The sequence below is a fragment of the Rhamphochromis sp. 'chilingali' genome (genome assembly GCF_963969265.1).
Source record: "Rhamphochromis sp. 'chilingali' genome assembly, chromosome: 11".
Classification (NCBI taxonomy): domain Eukaryota; kingdom Metazoa; phylum Chordata; class Actinopteri; order Cichliformes; family Cichlidae; genus Rhamphochromis; species Rhamphochromis sp. 'chilingali'.
This window is the reverse complement of record NC_137938.1, coordinates 28,407,019-28,428,120: the sequence shown is the minus strand read 5'-3', so window position 1 is coordinate 28,428,120 and position 21,102 is coordinate 28,407,019. Positions and strand designations below refer to the sequence as shown.

General features: G+C 39.1%; 2 protein-coding genes across 5 annotated transcripts; one reads left to right on the top strand and one right to left on the bottom strand.

Moving 5' to 3' along the window:
- Positions 1 to 2,465: 2,465 nt before the first annotated feature.
- Positions 2,466 to 7,331, bottom strand: LOC308405217 (c-Myc-binding protein-like). Of its 4 annotated transcripts, none has more exons than XM_080895689.1 (5): positions 7,177 to 7,331; positions 4,731 to 4,806; positions 4,153 to 4,201; positions 3,863 to 3,992; positions 2,466 to 2,915 (listed from the first exon to the last, which is right to left on the bottom strand). In XM_080895689.1, the coding sequence occupies exons 1-5, from the start codon at positions 7,201 to 7,203 to the stop codon at positions 2,868 to 2,870; spliced, it is 330 nt and encodes a 109-aa protein (XP_080751815.1). In that variant the 5' UTR covers positions 7,204 to 7,331; the 3' UTR covers positions 2,466 to 2,867. The 4 variants fall into 4 exon arrangements, with proteins under 4 accessions (XP_080751815.1, XP_080751816.1, XP_080751818.1 ...); XM_080895690.1 differs by having other exon boundaries at positions 4,731 to 4,803; XM_080895692.1 differs by lacking the exon at positions 7,177 to 7,331 and adding an exon at positions 5,211 to 5,405 and having other exon boundaries at positions 4,731 to 4,803.
- rragca (Ras-related GTP binding Ca) lies at positions 6,192 to 20,674 on the top strand. The gene is made up of 7 exons (XM_080895688.1): positions 6,192 to 6,589; positions 9,852 to 10,055; positions 10,927 to 11,126; positions 14,295 to 14,409; positions 15,712 to 15,854; positions 16,192 to 16,340; positions 18,810 to 20,674. The coding sequence occupies exons 1-7, from the start codon at positions 6,407 to 6,409 to the stop codon at positions 18,962 to 18,964; spliced, it is 1,149 nt and encodes a 382-aa protein (XP_080751814.1). The 5' UTR covers positions 6,192 to 6,406; the 3' UTR covers positions 18,965 to 20,674.
- Positions 20,675 to 21,102: the final 428 nt, after the last annotated feature.

Below are 21,102 nucleotides of genomic sequence, written 5' to 3'. Positions count from 1 at the left end.
AAGCTTAATCTTCATTTGATAATTAAAGCTAAGCACAGAGTGAAAAATCCAGTCAGAAACATCACAAAACACAGACATGAGCTACACTAGATGTAAACATTTTGTCAGTACCACCTCCAGTGGGAAACCTATTTTATTTCAGGCCAAAGTCAGCAAAGTATGTTTTGGCCCAATGCAGGCACGCCCATTCTTACCTAATGCACTAATATGTGTGATGCTAATATGTTTTTGTTGCAGTTTTGATAGAAATAAATGCAGAAACGGGGGGAAAAAGTTTGAAAAAAAATAAGCCCAAATAAAATTAAAAGTATAAATATTGCATTACTTTAGTGTTTTTTAAAGCTCTGCTACATGTGGAGAAGTTGCATTAAGACAGATCAGGGACTAATATTGCTAAATCTCACCTGATTGTTGCGGTTAAATGTAATGTGTAGAAATAAGCACATCTGGGAAATTAGCACACTGACAACATCGATGTGCAATTCAGAAAACTGCTGAAGTTTAGAGTTGCCGGTCTCAGGTTCGCCTGCTGCTCATGTTACCACTGATGTTTCTTAGTTAGAGGAAAGCAGTCTGATTTATCCCTCAGTCATGCGACGATGCTGGGGCAGAGGGCTCAGGTTGGTTTTGTGCAATATTTTTGATACTCTGCTTACATTTGGCACTCTATATGAATCTGTGCCAGCACTCTTATGTTTAAAGAAATTAAAGACTCATTTAAAAAAACAAAAACCCACAGCATCCTCGATCCACCTACTGACATCGAGCATCCGAAAGACGAAGAGGATGGTGAGACAGATTTTCCTATGGAAGTGGAATGAATATGCACCAGCTCTAAAACCCCCCAGAGGAAGTTCCAGCCTCTCAGCTTCACTCTGCCACGATGACTGATAGTAATTCAATAACAGAGAGACATTAACCAAGTAAAAGCAAAGAAAATCTGCTGAATTAGTCCAAACGTCAACATTTCCAAGGATAAAATGTCACATTTGGAGAAAATGGACAGCAAAGATGATTTCAAATATATGGCAGATGTGATCTCTGGACAGGTCGTAACCCTCTTCAGCAAATCATCATATGCTTGAAATCATCTTTGGAAATGCAGCTTTCTGCAAACGTGATGTTTTCTCCTTGTTAACATTTCATTTTGTTAAGCTGAGATATATTACATCTTGACAATACCACTGTTAACTACCCAAAAAAAATTTATACTGTGCACCATTAGTCTAAAATACTGCTGCAAATGTTGCTGTTTGAACTAATTCAGCAGATTTTCTTTGCTTTTATTTAGTTACTGTCTCTCTGTTATTGACTTACTATCAGTCATCGTGGCAGTGAAGATGAGAGGCTGGAACTTCCTCATGGGGATTTTAGAGCTGGTGCATATCCATTCCACTTCCATAGGAAAAATCTGGCTCACCATTGTCTTCGTCTTTAGGGTGCTTCCCCTTATGGCTGCAGTCGAACATGTGTGGCTCAATGAGCATGCTGACTTTCTCTCCAATACCAAGCAGCCTGGGTGCAGTAGATCCACTACTGGGTGCTGCAGACCATTTTTGGGTCTTCTCCCTCTCTGGTTTCTATGGGGCACGCTCTTGATGGGCTCTGGATACTAGAGAAGGGATGGCAGAAGAATAAAGCTCCCCTCACTCCAACTGGTCGCGGCAGATGGCCGCCCCTCCCTGAGACTGGTTCTGCTGGAGGTTTCTTCCTGTTAAAAGGGAGTTTTAGAGCTCAGGATATAGCTTCCTCCAACTACGAAACATTAGTGGTAACAGAAGCAACAAACGAATCTCAGATCTGCAAATCTAAAAATCATTACAGGACACAGCGGTCCAGCCTATAAATGCGCTCCTTTTACAATGAGAAACTTTACACCAGCTGCTTTATTTTTATTATTTTTTATTTATTTAGTAACTTTAGACATGTCTGCACTGGGTAGACACAGGTGAGCTGTGACAACGGTGCTTTGGCTGTTTTATTCATTTAAACCCTCCTCTACCAGTCGTTTAATTTGTGGATTTCCAGAAAAAATCTTGTTAAACAGAAGAACATCTGATTGGAAGTTTTCTAATGTAATTTCAGGTTTCACAGCATCTGGACTGGATTTTAAATCTCAAATGACACATTACTATAAGCACTTATCTGAACAAAAACAATACTGTCAGTTTTCTTCGCCCGTTTCACAGTTTTGGTTTTTGTATGCACTTGGAGAAATAGGTTTTTAAGTGTGGAAGAAAGCCTAATGTGCTCTGGTCCCCAAGGTCTTTGTGCTTGGTGTTTGTTTTTTAATGTGTTTTATATCTGGTTTCTTTCAGCGGGTGATTGAGGATGTGTGTTAATGAGCCTACAAAGCTGTAAATGACCACAGTAACTCTGTTGCATTACAGAACTCACTGATTGTTTGCTGTAAATAAATTGATTAAAATTGGAAAAACAAACAAACAAACAAACAAAAACAGTGATTACATGGCCATGTTTTATTTTAGATGTGATATATTTTTGTGCACCTACACCAGATTTTTGTAAATAACACACATACATTGATCAGTGTGTGTCCTCTTAACAAGACAGGAAAGTAAAACAAACAGCTTAATGACTACTGTCTATTACTAACCCACTCGTCATGCTGAAAGTCAGTTTCTACTATAAAGCTATACTAAAGACTAAATAAACCAAAAAAAAACCAACACTTATATACATTCATGTACAAAATAAGTTAAATCAAAAGTAGTAAAGTAGAAACTGAGATTTATAAAAAAGACAAAACAGCAACATAAAAATGTTTAGTTTTCACCTAAGTGTTGTCTCGCCTTCAATTTTTAAAGTGATAGCAACGTAGAAACAAAATGCTGTTGGGTTGGGGTCTAGTTAGCTGTGCCTCCATCTTCAGGTACAGATTCATAACGCTGGAGCTAGAAAGACAGAAGAAAAAAAACCCAAACATCAACATTAGTCGAGTTCACAAGCCTTTCAGGAGCTCCTTGTGTCCATGCAGACTGTCAGATAAAAAAAATAAATACACACTGTTACAGACAGGTATCAAAAAGCATCATGGCAGACAACACACTGACCCACGAGAAGCGATACAACACTCATACCAGAAGCCTCGGAATAGAGCTGTACCACGACAAAGGTAGGACGTGGTACATGATTGAGGTTTGCTTCTTTTGTCCTTACTAGTCTGGACACACTACATCATAACAAAACTACCAGACAGTCACAAGGAGTTTTTGAGCAAATTCCTTTTCATTGCACTTCAGATTATGTGATTGGTATCGGAAAGAATGTATGGAAAAGATTACATTGAAAAATTATGCATGATCCAAATTTTTCCAGCAAAACAGTTTCCCAAATATGACGTTAAATATTGAAAACAAACAACAAACTGGGAGGCATCAGCTGCATGTTTTCAGGAAAGTATCACTCGTTTACATTTGTAACGCTGGTTAAAACTCGTTAATGCTTCAATCGAACACACTGCTCCAAGGTCATGGGGTCATTTTGTCTCCCTTTGTCTCATTTCAAGTTATATTGGATATGTCGCGCTACTTTTGTGCATGTTAAAGTTTGTACTCTGAACTTTAGAATAATTGAAGACTAAAAGATCTATTTTTGTGTTGTATTAACTTATGTACTGATGAATTGTGAAATCATTGCACAACATTTTTTTGCTTTTTATTTCAACTTGTGGTATCTTGGCATTAATTTATTCTGGCCAGCTGTAGGACACCATGTCTTCTTTGCATTCTGTGTCTAATTATAATGACTGTGCTTCAAAAATCTTAAAATCTAAATGAGGTTTAAAAAAAAAAAAAAAAAAGAAGAAAAAAAGTCTTTTTACAAACCACTGGAGGCTTACCTTTGCTTTAAGCTCTTTATTTTCCCCTGCCAAGCGTGCACACTTTTGCCTGAGATTAATCACCTCCTGCTGCAGAGCCTCAGCATCTTCTGAAGTCTTCCCAACAGCACCGAGTTGCTGCTTGACAAATCTGGTAGAAGGAGCCAGTTAAAGAATCTACAGCGAGTGTAATTTCTGTTCAGACTTGTAGCTGGGAGGGAAAATATCAGCTGAAGGTTCACCTCAACACACAGATCATAATGTTGCAGGCTCATAATGTTCAGAATCAGCTTGTGCAATTAGAAGGATACTCCAAAGCGTTGTTGGGCTTTTCTTGTTGTTCATATAGCGACACTAGAACTGAAGACCAGGAGGGGAGAGAAAAGAGTTAAACTTTCTACTTATCACTGACTGTCAGTAAATACTTGGATGGACTCTTAGTTCTGTTTACTTGACCTCTGATAACATAATTCGTGAGTTAAATGGCAAATTTGGACTGTTTACTCAAGCAAAGTCCTTGTACTGTGCATTTACGTTAACTCAAATTATAATCTAATGAATTTGAGAAGTTCAGCACCATTTCTTACAGTGAAAAACAAGTCAAAAATTCTTAATAGGTGGAAAATCCTGCAAAAAATGTATGTTTGATATGTTACATTCTCTATCAACATTACATTAGCTATCAATCCATGTTCTTAAGATGTGTTTACTATAAAGCCTGACACTGGTGAAAAGGTTTTCGACGTTTCCCCTCAAGGCTACTTGGTGTCAGATAATAATTTGCAGCACTGTCAGAAGAGGGTCTAGCTTTCAGTTATGCTCTGCAATACTTTGCGAATAGCTCCCAAAGCTAGTATAATGACTTTAACAGAAAAGAAATGCACCTTACCACTAGTTAGACTGTCAACAACACCAGCTTTCTCCAAGTATCTCCTAAACTGTTCCCTCTTGGGGTCTGGACCCTGCTGGAGGAAGAAAAATTAAGACATTTTATTACCAGCTAATCATAAAGTACCTTTAAGCTGTCACGTCTTGCCTATTAGAGTGGGCCAATATGATTAAGAGTGTTCTCACTATTTGTAATTCCCTCGTATTTAATGCCCTGGACTTCAAAGGTGTAATAAAGAAAGTATAATTTGTAGCCGTAGCTAGTTTATTTACGTTCTCCAAACTCTGTTTACCCACAAACATTTGCAGACCCCCATCACCGAGAAAGCCCAAATACAAGCCGTCACAGGTGCGATGGCGACCTCCCGATGAGCCTCCCTCCCTGCTAACATTAGCTTAGCTGTGCTTGAAACACAGGACATGAAGCGGGTTCTTAAAAACAGCAGAGTAAAATGAATACAATGACAGCACACGCGCTTACTTTATAATGTGCCATAGTAATGTCGGTTAGAAAACTGCCTTTTTCGTGTAGACAGCTCCTATATTTAGCGTTCCGCTTAAAATGGGAGCACCTAACTTTGAGAATCAGGTACACCGCCGGCCGGGTCGGTAAAAGTTTACTTTCGTTTATCTTCTTCGCTCAACCAACTGCTCCGCAGAGTCAAAGCTGCATTCAGGAGCTCCTCGGGAATATAAGAACGTGCAAAGGTTCCTCGTCACGAAACCAGTGATAAATTCTTACATATCTCCATTTCTGTTGTTTTCCCTCTTTTACAAAGCACTTAAAATTGCACTCTTAGGCCATTCTGCGATTGGAGGGCAAATAATGCGTCAAAACTGCTAAACAAAACAACAACAAAATAATATCATTGTGTTTAGGAACAATAATAAATAATAAACCATCAAAAAATTAGGTGTGTCCAGCTCAGGCAGTTTTTATACAGATACACTAGGTACACTTTTTAAGAGTTATTGTAGTTGCCGTATGCTATGCGGCATTGCATAGGCAATATAATTTACACAACAATGGATTTATTTACTCAACATGGATTATTTAATCTGTCCTGCAATTGCGGAAAGAAATAATTCCTACATTTCAGAAGGCTCATGAAAGCCTTTGCTTCACTGTAGTAGGCGCCTGCTTCCATCTGCTGGTAACAACACAGAATAACACCATAACACACTCTGTTTGGTTCGTCTTCATTAAATGTTCCCTTTTAACCCAAGATCATTTGTGACTATTATTTTAGTCCACAAAAAAAAAAAATACTCTAGGTGGTTTAAAATAGCTCATTTAAAAAAATGAAAGGTTTTATTTTCTCCTCTTTCGAGCGACAGTTCATAAAACAAGTCCGAGTACTAGTCAGGTGACAGCGGTGAACCTCATTAAAGTGACAGGCTGCTCGGCCAATCACCTGTCGAATTGTAACCAAAGCAGCGAATCAGAATCAAAGGGCGGGACTAAATGGTGAGGTTTTTTTTCAGGGCGAGAGGAAATCCTAAGGAAATGTGTGGGATCACGCTCTGCGTTTCCAAGTGGCTCAGGCGTTATTGACAAACTATCTCCATCGGGTGACGTTACTTCATGGTGCCTACCAACGGCCCGCTACAAACAAACAACTAACCGACAAAGTAAACGGGGGGAATAAGGGGGGAAGCGACCGTGCTTAGGACAAAATGTCGATTCAGTACGAGGTGGAACAGCTGTCTGACAGCTACGGGGTTGCGGACTCGTTTCCCAAAGATTTCGGTTATGGTGAAGAGGAGGCCGACATCGAGGACAGCCCGGCACCGTCCGACAGCAAACCCAGGATCCTGCTTATGGGCCTGAGGAGAAGCGGCAAATCGTCGATACAGAAGGTAGGCGGAGATGTTAAACTGTTAGCCTTCCGAGGCGAGCGCCGCCTGCCTCAGCCTCACGCGAGTATAAACGGGACGTTAGCCAAAATAGCTACCGAGTTGGGTTAGCATGTCGCGAGCGATGACGGTTATCAGTCAGCTGACGGCGTGCTCAGCTACGTAAGAATTGAAGAAATAATAACAATAATAGTCATAATAAAGAAAATTTGTAGAAAGCTAATGGTCACTTGGTTATCTGTGTGAACTAACACCGGTGTGTCCGCAGGAGTGAATTATTAACCAGCTGAACAGAGGCGCTCGGTGCATCTTTAATGGTGCGTGTGTACATGCAGCATGTGACTGTTTGGTTAACAACTTATCCGACATGCAAACAAAAAACAGAAAAGAAAGTCTATGTCAGTCCCACCCAACTGTGCGGTATAGATTTGGAGTGTGCCTTTCACATGATATCAGAGCGACCACACCTTTCGGTCTGCAAGCCATAACACTTTTTAAAATCAGTGCAGCACGTGCAAGGCCTCTTTACCTGAGTCGTACCCATTTTATCTCAGAAAGAGGGATAAAAAATTTGTTCGGCCGCTACTTACCCCCCTCCAGTAACTGCCCCTGTGCATGATGGACTATTCAGACGCTCCCACACTCTCAAAAAATCAGGAACAGCCAGGACTCCAGTATGCTCAAGGAAATTAAGCCCGCCGTATAGTGACACAGCTCCTTGTTAGGAGATGACCTCAGTAGCTGCTCTGAGATTGCTATGACCAGCGGCACCTGTGTTTTCACCTGAATTCCTAATTATTAATTTCATAAACAGTTTTGGCCTTCCATTAAAGCATATTAATGACTGTCTATAAAATGTTTTTAAAAAGTGATGCTTAATTTGCTTAAGTTTGAAATGCATTTTTGATTTTTTTGATTTTTTTTTTTTTAAATGGCCAAAGATACTTAAATCTATGGATGATGATTAACACAGACTTTTTGCTAGCTAAATGCAGGGAAACGCCACCCTCACCCCACAAAGTAAAACCCTGTATGAGTGTAGATGACATTTAATATGAAGGCAAAACCTCTGTCAGCTTTGGTGACTGCTGTAAGCCTGGAGCCAAAAAAAGTTGATATTACAAGTTATGGCAGAGGCAACAAGCCACCAACGCCTGTGGAAACTTTGCAGTTGTTGGCAAAGGGGGAAGGCACATTCGGAGGCAGTGAGAGAGAAGGAAAAGCAGGAGTGTGGATAACAGAAAAGGGACTTGTACCGTAGATATTGTGGGTTGGTGCTAGGGATGGGCTCAGGCGGAGGCAGATGACTTGCTGTTTCCTTAAAAGAAAACAGGAAAAAAAGTTTAAAGAAAAGTTAATATATGTAAAGAATAATAATTTTAAAAAAAAAGTTCATTACTAGTAATCCAGTTAACTACAACATAATTAAAAATAGGCACAGTATAAGGCGGAATGATAAGATTCTTTAAAAAAGTCCAGAAACTGAGTCTCAGTTAATTTTGTTAATTCCCCAAAGTATGGAATTGTAACTGTAAATAATCAAATGACCACAACCACCTGTCATGCAGCAAACCCTCAAGGCTGGTTCCACTTTTTCTATTTTTTTTCCCTTTTTCTAGTCTTTATTTCATATTTCATCTATAGGCTGCTCAGAATATGTTTCTTGGCCTGCCACTTTCACTGTTGTTGCACTGTTGTTTAATAATAGATTAGACGTAGTTGACCCTTCTATGATATTTTATTATTTATGTTCAAATCCAAGGGGGAAGTATGAAAAGACTGCATATAGCTTGACGTGCTGCAAACCTAACCTACAGAAAGTGCATGGAGAAACTTTCTTGTGACGAAGCACACTTCTGTGCCAGTGCATATATGTGCACTTGCACTGTGTTTGCTATAATCCATACACCCTCAAGTCGAAGATTAACATTTCGATGTAAGCTGCCAACTGGGCCCGAGAATCATGTGATTTGGATTTTTGCTGGTTCATCGGCCGGTGACCTCAGTGGACGACACATTGATTTAAAATGCCAGCAGGGGAGCAAATACTCCTACCACATCACACGTCCAATACATCTCGTTTTCTACCCTATTTGTTAAGCCTTCCTCTCATTAATTGTTAACTTCAGTTCAATGTACAGCAGCCACTTTACTTTCCGCAGCGTGAAAAGCTGAAAAATGCTGACGAGAATGACGTGTTGCAATGGATCTGAGTCTGCAGTGTTTTGCCCTTTTCCCTCTTGTTCTACATGTGATGTCTGGATGATATCCTTGTGCTAGAGTAACACTATAAAGCAAATTACAGCACTATTGTGATAATCTTTCACATGACTGCAATATTTTAATAATGGGATTATGGAACAGCCATTTGTAAACCACAAGTGAAGAAAACCTTACACGTGTCTTCACACATACAAATGTACGGTCATCGGACTTAAAACGTTGCTGGATGACTTCAAGTCTGTTTAAATTCACACCCGCAACAAAAGTTAACAAGGTTATTATACTGAAATTTTTTTATTTACACATCTGTTAGACCCCCTCTTTATGGCCACCTCCTCAAACTCTTCCGTGAGGACAACCATCTCAGTTTAAACCTATCAAATCTCCATGAATCTGCCCAGGGTCTCCTTTTGGTAGGACATACCTGAAATTACTCGTCTAGGAGTAACAAGGCATCTTAGTCAGATTCTCAAATCACCAAAGTCCCTCCTTTCAGTGTGGAGGAGTACCAGCTCGTATGTGAGCCCCTTCCAAATGATCTAGCTCCCCAGTTTTTATTGAAGTATTTATTTAATATAAAAATAAAAACTAGACTTTAGAAATAAAGAATTGTAATAAAACTAAATTGATATCCAACACTCTTGATTTAAGAAAAACATACTTGTTATGTCAGTGGCAGTTAAGAATTGATTGCAGTATTGAAAATTTGAAGAAGCGCATGTTTGTCTAGTGACTACAATGATTAGCGCTGTGTCCTCTGTCCCCAGTATTTCCAATAAATAAAGATGAAGTAACGAGAACAGACAGATGCATTTTTTTTCCCAGCAGCTAGTGTCAGAATTACCACAGATTTGTGGTCACTGCTATATTAAAGTTTCAGTGACCCTCTTACAAAAGTGCAATTTCTCATAATCCCACTGTTTGCTGAGTGTCATCATATACCAGTTTTCCCCACTAAATTTAATTAATGTAAATCCGGTTCCTCACTTTAGACTCTGTTTGTATTTATTCAACTGAAACATGGCATCAATTTTCATTTCAGGTGGTATTTCACAAAATGTCTCCCAATGAGACCTTGTTTCTGGAGAGCACCAACAAGATCTACAAGGATGACATCTCCAGTAGCTCTTTTGTCAACTTCCAGATCTGGGACTTCCCCGGCCAGGTCGACTTCTTTGACCCCACCTTCGACTACGAGATGATCTTCAGAGGAACCGGGGCTCTGATATTTGTTATTGATGCTCAGGTGAAGAGAAAAAAAAAGAGGAAGAATTGTTTGATAAGATAAAGTGTAGAAGTGCAAAATCAGACCGCTTTCAGAATCACGACCACTTACATTTTTATTAAGATGAAACTGTACAGAAGAAGAAAACAGGCATCCAAGTATACACCCATTTCAGCACTGAAGAATGAGCTGGCTGATGAACAGCCAGAGTGGCTTGAATAAAAGACAATTACATGCCACGGCTTTTATGCCTGCGCTGTCCACATGACTCTGAGTGCTTTCAAGAAGTAATCTCAGCTGCGATATAAGCCACAGCTCATCTGATTGCATGGCTTTATTTGTGCTCAAGGTGCATCAGATTCAATTTGCTTCAGCAGTTGGTCACACAGTGATATGAGAGGAGAGCTGTTTTCCTTTTGCTGTTTTGGGAGGCGAGGCAGAGGTGCATTTCCTCAAACCTCACTTTAAACTGATGAGAATGTACTCCTCCATGTTATCTGAAGTGACAGCTAATAATTATGTTGGGCTTAGCTCACAAGACTGTCATTCTCACTTCTTTAAGAAGAAGCACATCTTGATTTTCCTGTTTATGTCACTGTGATAACTTTTTTCTTTTTTTTTTTCTTTTTTTTTGAAGGACATTGTTGGATATTATATACACTCTTACTACATTAAAAATTTTTCTCATAAAGTTTTTAAGGTTAAAAAAAGAGCAGATTATGGATGTAGTGTTCTGTAAGAATAAAGCAGCATGGTAGTATTAAAATTGTTAAATATTCTATGCTACATGTTGTTTCTGGTTTTGTGTCCAGAACAGCAGATTATGCTTTAAATCTCGTTTTAGATTCACTTTGTGAACATGCCTGTTTTTGTGTCATCTTCTTTGTTATAGGATGATTATGTGGAGGCTCTGAGTAGGCTTCATCTCACTGTGTCGCGGGCCTACAGGGTCAATCCAGAGATAAACTTCGAGGTGTTTATCCACAAAGTTGACGGCTTGTCAGACGATCACAAGATCGAAACCCAAAGAGACATCCATCAGAGAGCCAATGATGATCTGGTAGATGCCAGTTTAGAGAAGCTGCATCTCAGGTACGATTAACTTGTGATTATTTTTATCATCTGTAAAAGCCAGAATAAGGGGGGGGAAGACATCCATCCTGTTTTATATTTGATTTTCAGCAAACAAAGTTTCACACACTCAATAATGCAATACAATAACTCTACTGTTAACAGATTTAACTAATCAAGAAAACAAGCCACAGCTTATATGGCCATTAATAAGTTGGTACAGCAGTTAATCGCTTACTCCAAATCTCTCAGACAAAGCATAGTCTCTCAACAAAACTGGCTTTATTCAAGACAGTTTTAACATCCGTAATCACGTTGTCGTAAACAGACATGAGTAAATACAAGTCAGTGCAGACACAAAAAGACAACCTCACTGACTGGTAATGACACATGAGACTGAGAGATGTTTTAACCTCTTCCACAAACGTTTTATACTTGGCCCCACTCATCCTATTTGATAAAAATGGTTTAAGAGTATGGTATAAAATAGTTTTTGGATTTTTTGGTAAAGTGTTCTTGCTTCAATCAGAGTGGCTTTTTGTTTGTTTTTCCCTTTTTCAATAATTGCAGTAGAAAAGCCATTGGGATGGTTGTTTTTATTAATGTCATTTGGTAATTGGTGTTGTTGCTAATAATAAGGCCTAAAAGTAGCTTCTGTTTCCGTCATTATATATCCAGTAGTCTGTGTCTTCAACATTGTCTGCATAGTTTTAGTGTTCCTGTGAGATTCCTCTTTGACCTCTTAATGAAGCAAGAGTGGCCTCTGCCACAGCTATCAGAGCTGTTGTGATTAAGGCTCCAAAGGGCAGAAAAACTTGAGATGCAGAAAGAAAGCCAAAGTACACATCTGCTGTTTGGTTCATCTTTGTGTGCACATAGCACACCATGGTTTGTTTGTTTTCTGATATAAATGCTAAAAGTTTTAACTTTTATATAGCCTGAGGACTAAATATGTTCATTTAGTAGTCTTTAGATTGAAGAAATGATCTTAAATTTTGTCATAGAATGCTATTAATACTTTGCCATTTCGCACAATGGATGTCATGGCTTCAGTTTTTTAAAATTCTTTATTTGGTTTGTTTTGATGTGTGGTTGGTGTCAAAAATTCACCATCATAGTAAATTCATCTTTTGAAGCCTCAAGTTACTTGTTTTGGCTATACTCATCCTACCATTTTGAAACAAGAGGAGGTAAAAGTAACTAAACAAACATGGACATTTGATACTTTAAGTACTTCTGCTTTTGATTCTAATAGGGACCATCATATGTGTTTGTCTAGTCTCGTCTAACTCTAACCCTCAAAGAGTTTCCCAGTCTTGTTCTCTAAAACCTAAAGAATTATGGATTTGATCAACTGGTCCTGTAATGGAATTGACACCCTGCTAGGCTTGGGAGAGCCCGATTGTCCTGCAGAGACATTTGCTGCCGGATACTCGATGGTCGGTTGCGTCGTGTCTAGCGACACTCTCGATGGAGGACAATGAACAACATCTACCAATTTGGAACCATGATAACAGAGTTCTGGCTGATTGGAGCTGGCTTTGACCTGGCTTATCGAAGAACAAGAAGCAGCTACAGCTGTTCAAAATCCCATAAGGCTGGCCGATATGATAGACGATTGGCAGGGCTGTACTCAGACTGTGTTTTGAACGCAATATGGATAAGATCTTGGAGAAGAACAACGGGAATGGACAGAACTGGTGACCAGTGATGGACATTAGACCAACTGTAAAAGTTGGATGCAGTTGTTTGCACTAAACCCAAACATTCACGATCTTCACTCATGCGGCCCGTTGGCGCCAGCTGAAGGCTTGCCAAAGTTGAAGCTGACTGGAACAACAAATTCTTCCCATGATAACAGGATTGTTGACGGAACTCTTTGTCCCTCCTTCAAGGCCACCTGGGTCCACTGGAAACTGTTGACTGATGCTTAACTGGGCGTGGTGACGCTTTCTCTTAGCTGAACACAGGATACACACATGCGCACACACACGAAACACGTACACTGATACGCCCTCACTATCACCCTCCCTACCCCGGATCCAACGCCTCCTCCCATGCTTACCTCCCATCCAATGTGGACACCGGATCAGCTGGAGGCGCAATCGAAGATTGCAGCGGTCCCAGATCAGCTGTACACACTGGAATACTCTCCCATGTTGCTTGTCTGTATTTTTTTTGGGCAACTGCAACTGACAAATAAAGGCTATCTAATCTCTCATCATCATCATCATCATTTACAAAGTGAACAATATGTTGTATTCATTAAGATTTGAAAGTAGTGTTTAAGACTAAACTTGTCAGGAAAGGGTTTACTTTGGTCATAGATCTGTGGAGGTGAATAGACATTTTGTCAGACAGTATAAAAATGTATCGCAACTTCTTAATTTGAAAAGTAAAGTCAAGGCCAAAGTGTCTTAGACATGCATTGTTTCAAATGGCTACCACATGATTCATTTTTGTGATATTTTCTAGAGTTAAACTAGTCCAGAATTACTAGATACTGAAATTTATGTTGCAGCTCTAATAAGATGAGTTAATGTTAATTGCAGCCTTTGCTCCGACACACTGTATAAGAAGTCTAAATGTGTTGTGTAGCACATTAAACAGTCTGTCGGGGTTAAGCCTGGGCAGCTCTGCAGCAGCTTTACTGTTGATTTTTAGGACTGTGTTGGCACACTGTGGGGTGTTTTATGTGGAGTGAGATTGTTGTTTATTCCGGTTAGACAGCCTGAGCGGTCCTGGATATATAGTGGATCTCTGCCTCTGGTGCTTTCTTCACCGTAATACATTGTGAAGTTGAGCTCCTGCCAAGTGTATGCAGACACTTCCATTTGGCTCACACCACTGTTTTCTCAGACACAAACTTTTTATTTATACATCTCACTAACCAATGTCTATAAGTCATGTGTGCCTAGTTTTCAGCAGCCTTATGAAGACTGTTTTGTTTTTTTTATTTGTCGGAATTTTTTTGCCAAGTTAGCATTAAGTTTTTATCCTTGTGCTTTTGTCTGAATCAGGCTTTAATGCTTTGATTCACATCTCTTTTCTACAATTCTGCAACTGTTTGTCATGTGATCTTGTGACTCTATGTATTTTTACCTGGTTTCATATGCATTTTGAGGAAGTGAGAAGTGTTTCCTACTTGTAACAGCTTATATGCTTCCTTTTTTTTTCTTCATCATTCAGCTTTTACTTGACGAGTATTTATGACCACTCAATCTTTGAAGCCTTCAGCAAAGTGGTGCAGAAGCTCATCCCACAGCTCCCCACCTTGGAGAACCTCCTAAATATCTTCATTTCTGTAAGCACACAAAAACCAATCCTTTATGCATAAGAATTCTCTTGCAACTTTGTCACTGATGGAGTGATTTATGTGTGACAGCGTTCATGGCGTGAGTCATTGCCAGCACGGAAGCCACATTAGTGTTGGCAGTTCCTCCACTGTCCCTACAGCCTTTTCTGAAGATGTTTGTGATCCTCAGTTGTAATGCTACTTTGTCCCACACTGGTAGTAGTAGTCGCTCTGTAACTTTTAACTGTTTTATCTCAGGGTATGACTTTTGAGTGGAGAACAGCTGTTTCTTCCTTAAATGTACTAACTGGTTTGGTAAGATTTACTGTATCAAGGCAGTACATTCAGTAAACAAGTTCATATTTAGTTAGCCAAACCTCATCCAAAATAAACTAGGCAAACTAACAGTTACTTGCCTCTTTACTTATATGAAAAACATGTAAACAAAAACAAACAAAATGCTCCAAAGTTATTGTAAATTTAAATTGGCAGCATCTTCAAAACAGCTTTAATAACTTTTTGCCTTTTTAAAAAAAAAAAAAAAAAAAAAAAAAAATATATATATATATATATATATATATATATATATATATATATATATATATATATATATATATATATATATATATATATATATATATATATATATATATATATATATATATATATATATATATATATATATATATATAAAAATGCAGGATTTATTTTACAGTTGTATTAGACTGCATCAGTTTAAGCTTGTTGTGTTATGAGTTGACAGTTGTCTTCACATGTAAAGCTTTAAGTATAAAGCATTGACTTTAGCTTGCTCTTATGACACATTGTCTTCATACCTGAGTTACTGTGAGATCTGATTGTGTATATATGTTATAATACACGATAAAATGATGAAAAAAGCCACAACTTGCTCATTTCCCATTCATTTTGTATTCATAATGTTCTCATAAATATATTAATTTTTTATTTTTAAAAAAAACAAACATTTATTCTCATGACATTTCAGAGTCTGCTCATTTTCTTTGCTTTATATTATTTTGCTATTTCAGGCTTTTAGACCATTAAAAAAAACTTTTGAATTTTACAGCCTGATCATACACAAATCAAAAATCTGATTTTTGTTTTGTTTGGTTTTTTTTGGGTTTTTTTTGCAGCCTTTGTAAAAAAACAAACAAACTGTAACTTAGTTTATTCTCTCAGTAAGGGATCTGCTACCAGACATTAATTGTAACAGGAAGTAGCTTCCTGTTTCTTTACCATATTACACTTTTGACTGCCTCTTTTTTCTGTCTGTCTTCTTGTTGGTGACAGAATTCAGGGATAGAGAAGGCCTTTCTATTTGACGTGGTCAGTAAGATCTACATCGCCACAGACAGCTCTCCTGTGGACATGCAGTCCTATGAACTGTGCTGTGATATGATTGATGTGGTTATCGATGTCTCCTGCATCTATGGGTGAGTTTTGTGCTTTAGTGATGCACCAAAAGAGGTCAGAGTTGAGTAATGAGTGCTCCATGATTTGATAAACATAATTTTGGTCAGTGGTGTCTACAAAGTTAATTTTATATTAACTTTCTGTATTCATTTGCATAATAATAACTACCGTCATATTTGCTTGAATCTTTTGAAATCTTTTAAGCCTTTAAGAGACTGAGTTCACCCACGTGCTGTCTGAGGGTGCTTTCATTGAAGCACGACTTAATTTATGCACAATTAATAACCTCATAGACAAGCTGCAGTTTATTTCCCATTTCCTCTTTGAATGTTACAGTGTTTTGTTGTGTTTCACTAGTCTGAAGGAGGATGGCAGCGGCAGTGCCTATGACAAGGAGTCCATGGCCATCATCAAGCTCAACAACACCACTGTGCTGTACCTGAAAGAGGTCACAAAGTTCCTGGCCCTTGTCTGCATCCTGCGAGAAGAGAGCTTCGAGCGCAAAGGTAAGCTGTCAGATGACCTGTGATCCTCTGCTGCTCACTTGGCTTAATTTGGTTAATGGTTTTGGCTTGTGTCAAATGTCTTCATGTTTTCTTTCACTTTGTTTATCAGTGCAGTATTAGTGTGTGTCTGCATGTGTACAGATGGAGTGAAATTTGTAAACCTGGATGTTATCATGCACTGAAGTACATTACACAGAAAGATAGCCAAAGTTGGGAGTAATAAAAGGAAGCAGTAATTGACTTTCAAGCTCCAAAAACAGGAGATCCACCACTTACAATTAATTTAAATAGCAACATACTGGATGGCAGTTTGGGTGAATATCTTTGTGGCTTGTGATTGTCTGAGCCCATCTGCAGTTTGTTCCCCCATATTATGGAGAGTGTAGGAGAGTGGGTTTATTTTGATACTTAATTGTGTGTCTCCTTGAGAATTCAACACAGTCGATGAATTCTTGAGTGAAATTAAAAGTTTGTCCCATCACAAACTTTAAGCTAAAGCTGTTGTGCTAAAGGAAAAAGATATCAATTTGTAATTTGTATTTGAGACCCTGATCATTTAATAGCATGTTAGCCCTGGATCAGTTTGTGTATTCAAACAAGCTATGGGATGTACTATGAAGGACCTTCAACATAGCTGGGCTTTCTTTGCATCAGCTGGCTGGACAAAGCCTAAACCTCAGGATGTCACATTATGGTTGTGGGCTTTCTCTGCCTGTCTCAGAGTGCTTCAGGTTCTGTGAGTGTCACCTACTCTGATGAGAGACATTATCAGATGATATTAAAATGCTGATAAGAATCTATAAGGAACATAAAAAAATCTAACATTAAAATGCAATACTGCAGCAAACGAGATGAGATTAATGCTGAGCATTAATAGAGCGCTGAAATTTTAAACATCATACATTTAAACATTAAAAGGTTACTGTCCCATAGCCTAACAAAGGACACATGGGAATAAAAGTTAAATTCAATTTACCGATCGCATACGTGTTCTTTTTGTTTGTTCTGTGTGCTAATTGTTAAAATCCCTAATGACCCTGATGAAGGCCACAAGCCGAAACGCGTTGGTCAATTATTAAAGTTGTTCATCTTCCCTCAAGTGTTGCTGGAGTTCCTGCTTTGTGAATTCTTTCATCGTCTCCATGCACCTTGGAAGCAGGTGAAGTTGTGCCAGAAAATTTTGCTGCGAATTGTTAAAATCCCAACAGCAGTATAAATTATAAAAACACTTTTACATTTTCTGCATCACCAAAGGGAATGCATGCACATTTCAGTGAGTTTTGAGTTAGTGTAACATTTACTCAACAAGTCCACATATAAAATGTTCCCTTAGCAGAGGATCTATATCAAATTGTAAAGCTGTAAATACAGAACTCGTTGAAAACGTGCTGCTTCCAGCGTAATCTTTATAATTGGCAGTAGCATATGGCAATTCTATAGATTTGTAGACTTTCAGAAGCACTGTTACTGCTACTGTTTGAATCCCAAAGCAAGACTCCAGTTTGGCAACTCTAAGCTTCAGCTCCCTCTACAGGATTGTAGTCTGGAGACTGGCTCGGCTACTTTATGACTTTAATGGACTTTAGCCACTACGTTGTTGACAATGTTTTGGGTCAGGTCATGCTGGAAGAGCCATCCACGACCCGTCTTCAGTGTTCTGGCTGAGAGGAGGTTCCTGTCTAACATTATATCTTGCCCTGTCCATTGGGCCCTCAGTGTGGAGAAGTTGGCCTGTACCCTAAACAGAAAAAGCGTAATACTTCCACCTCCAAGCTTGACTGTGAGGATGGTGTTCTTTGGATATATTCAACATTTCTCTTCTTCCGAACACTGTAGTTCAAGTTGATGCCAAGGTAAATTTTGGTGTCATCTGACCACAACACTTTCTCCCAAGCCTTCTTTGAGACATTTAGATGTCAACTGATAAACTTCAGATGGGCCTGTTCATGTGCCTTCTTGAGCAGGGGGACATTTTTGGTCCTGCACGATTTGAATCTATTACAGCATACTGTGTTACCAATGGTGTTCTTGGTGATCCCAACTCTGTTCAGATGATTAACATGCTCCTCCCATGTAGTTTTGGGCTGATCCACCCCCTTTCTCATGATCCTCACCCCAATCCTGCATAGAACTCCAGACGGAGGGCGATTCATAGTGATTTTAGATTTTATTCAATTTCCAAAAAACTGTACCAACAGCTGTCACGTTCTCACAAAGCTTCGTGCTGATGGTCTTGTATCCAGCCTTGCAGCTCTACGTTCTTGCTTGTCATGTCCTTTGACAGGTCTTTGGTCTTGCCCATGGTGGTGGAGAGTGTGGATTTTTTTTGTTAATATTCTCTCCCTCGTCATCAAAATATAACTACCATTTAAAAAAATTAGTGCCAGTTCATTTCATTGGAAGTGAGCAAACAGTCATTGGACTGATCAGTTGTTTAATAACATAGTTTTTTGTTTTTCGCTTTCACAGGACTAATAGACTACAACTTCCACTGTTTCCGGAAGGCTATCCATGAAGTCTTCGAGGTGGGAGTTTCCACTCCGCGTTCAGCTGGTCCACAGGCAATGGGCTCACCCTGCTCCAAGGCTGTTGCACTCAATGGCACACCACGCAACACCATCTAGATGCTGATGCAAAATTAAAAAACAAAAAGATGCAACAAGAAGGAAGAGGAAAGGAAAGATTAGGAAGGTCTCGGGAGCCTGTAGAGAAAAGACTACAAAACTGGGGCTCACCAGCGCACCAGTCACTATCCCATGCTCCCAGCACTTAAAGCACTGAGAAATGCCTCAAGCCAAGAGTGTGGGAGCAGCAGTGGAGCACAGAGGGGTCAGGCCAAGATGGACGATTGAAGGGAAATTCAGGCATCAGGTAAATGCAAAGCACTGTGTTAGCTTTGAGGAAGCCGAGAGACTAAACTGCACCTGAACAGGAAAAGGTTCAGGATCTTTCTTTGGATTTCTTAAAGCAGTCAAAGGCTGTGATAATTAGCTGCTGTTTCCTCTGTATGAACAATGTGATGTGGGGGAATAAAACCCTCTGTTATAACCTCTTCATATGGACAAACTGTTAGTTTGGAGGCTTCTGTCTCGTGATGAACCCACCCCGACCACTTCTGTGCTGAAAAAGACGATGGACATGTTCAGAGATGGCCTTATGTAGATAAAGCTTGACTGTAGTGCAAGCTTTTTCTCTCACCACCATTCACCTCACCTTACCTGAATGCTGCCCAAAACTTGCTTTTGGTTTGACTTGTGAAGGGAAAATAAGGTTTTGTGAGCAGATTAAAAAGGGATTGTGTTGTCCAGTTAAAGTGAGTGTGTGTGTGAGTGTGTGTGAGAAAGGTTTTGATTAAATCCCAAGCGCGTTATTGTGAAGGAACTTAACAGAAAACGTATATATGTCCTTTTAGCTAAGAGCAGTTTAGCATGATTAAACTCCTGTCATTCAGTGAAAATAACTCTTCTGTGCTTGTGCTCCACTGAGGAACAGCTTCTGATTGACTTTATGATGAATAGAAAAAGGAGTTTACTGGAAATTTGGACATACACATTGCAAAAGCACTGCCACCATGAATGAATAGGAGCCAGTTACACTATGCCACAATTTAAGAAAAAAATTAATTAAATTTGTTAAGTATGAATGAGGTGGAAGGTTGATGAACAGGTGGACTCACGGTTTAGGATTGTCAGACTGGTTGCAGCATACTTGCATGCTTTTCCACTCAGTCACAGTCCCGCCAAAAATTATTAACCCATGTAGCAACCTGATTTAGTTTAGTCCTGATGAGCGGGAGTCACAAGAGCAAATCATTACTCCAAGCATGCATACATCAGTGTGTTTTTTCAGTTGAATTGTTCTCAACCAAAACATTGCTTCTTGTTTTGAAAAGGGGAGAGTGGAAATGGAATTAACAAAGAAACTCAAACTGCTAAAGTAGGAGAAAAAGACCAAATTTTATTATAATCGCCATTAAAATGAAATGCACTGTTCATGTCTGTATGTTTGTGTTTGCTTCTGTCAGGACTGAGAGGTAAAAACTCGTACCGGTTGCACCTAAAGATCGGGAATTTGACTCAGGAACCAGGATTACCACATTATCTAGCTAACTTTTCTGAGTAAAACTAAGTTCTAGCTTTGAAGGTGCCCCTGGTTTTATTCAGCAAAGTTATTCAGGTAATTCTGGTGCTCCTTGAAACTGGCCCGAGAAGTTGTTTCATTAGTCACCCGAGAATAAGTTGCCGCTTCATTGTTGCACATCAGAACTGTGGTGGATGATTGATTTCATGTAATGTGATGCTATACTGTGTGAAATAAATGAAAATTTAAAGTGTGTTCTTGTGCTTTTATTAGTTCGTTGACTAAAGAGATATTTGAGAAACTTGCAACATGTGTGGAAATGTCTGCATTCTGCTTGACAACCCTTTCTTCACTATCTAATGCAAAAGTGCAAACAAACACAAGATGGTGCTGCAGGACCATCCAAGCCTCCTCTCCACTATTATGATATTCAGTTTTCTCTTTGCCAAGACCAATAAGTCTTTTTCATACTTGTTAAAAATACAGAAAGTGTGCATTCATTGCTTCACCTGTGCGGTGAATTATACAGCTTGTTAAATGTCACCAGCGTCTATAACAACAGCGAGAACTGCTGCTTCGTTTATTGGTTCTGCATTATGAGCATGACAATAGAATAAATTGGATTACTCAGTATTGAGGAAACGCAGGTGTTTACTCGCATCCAATTTCTAAAAAAGGCATC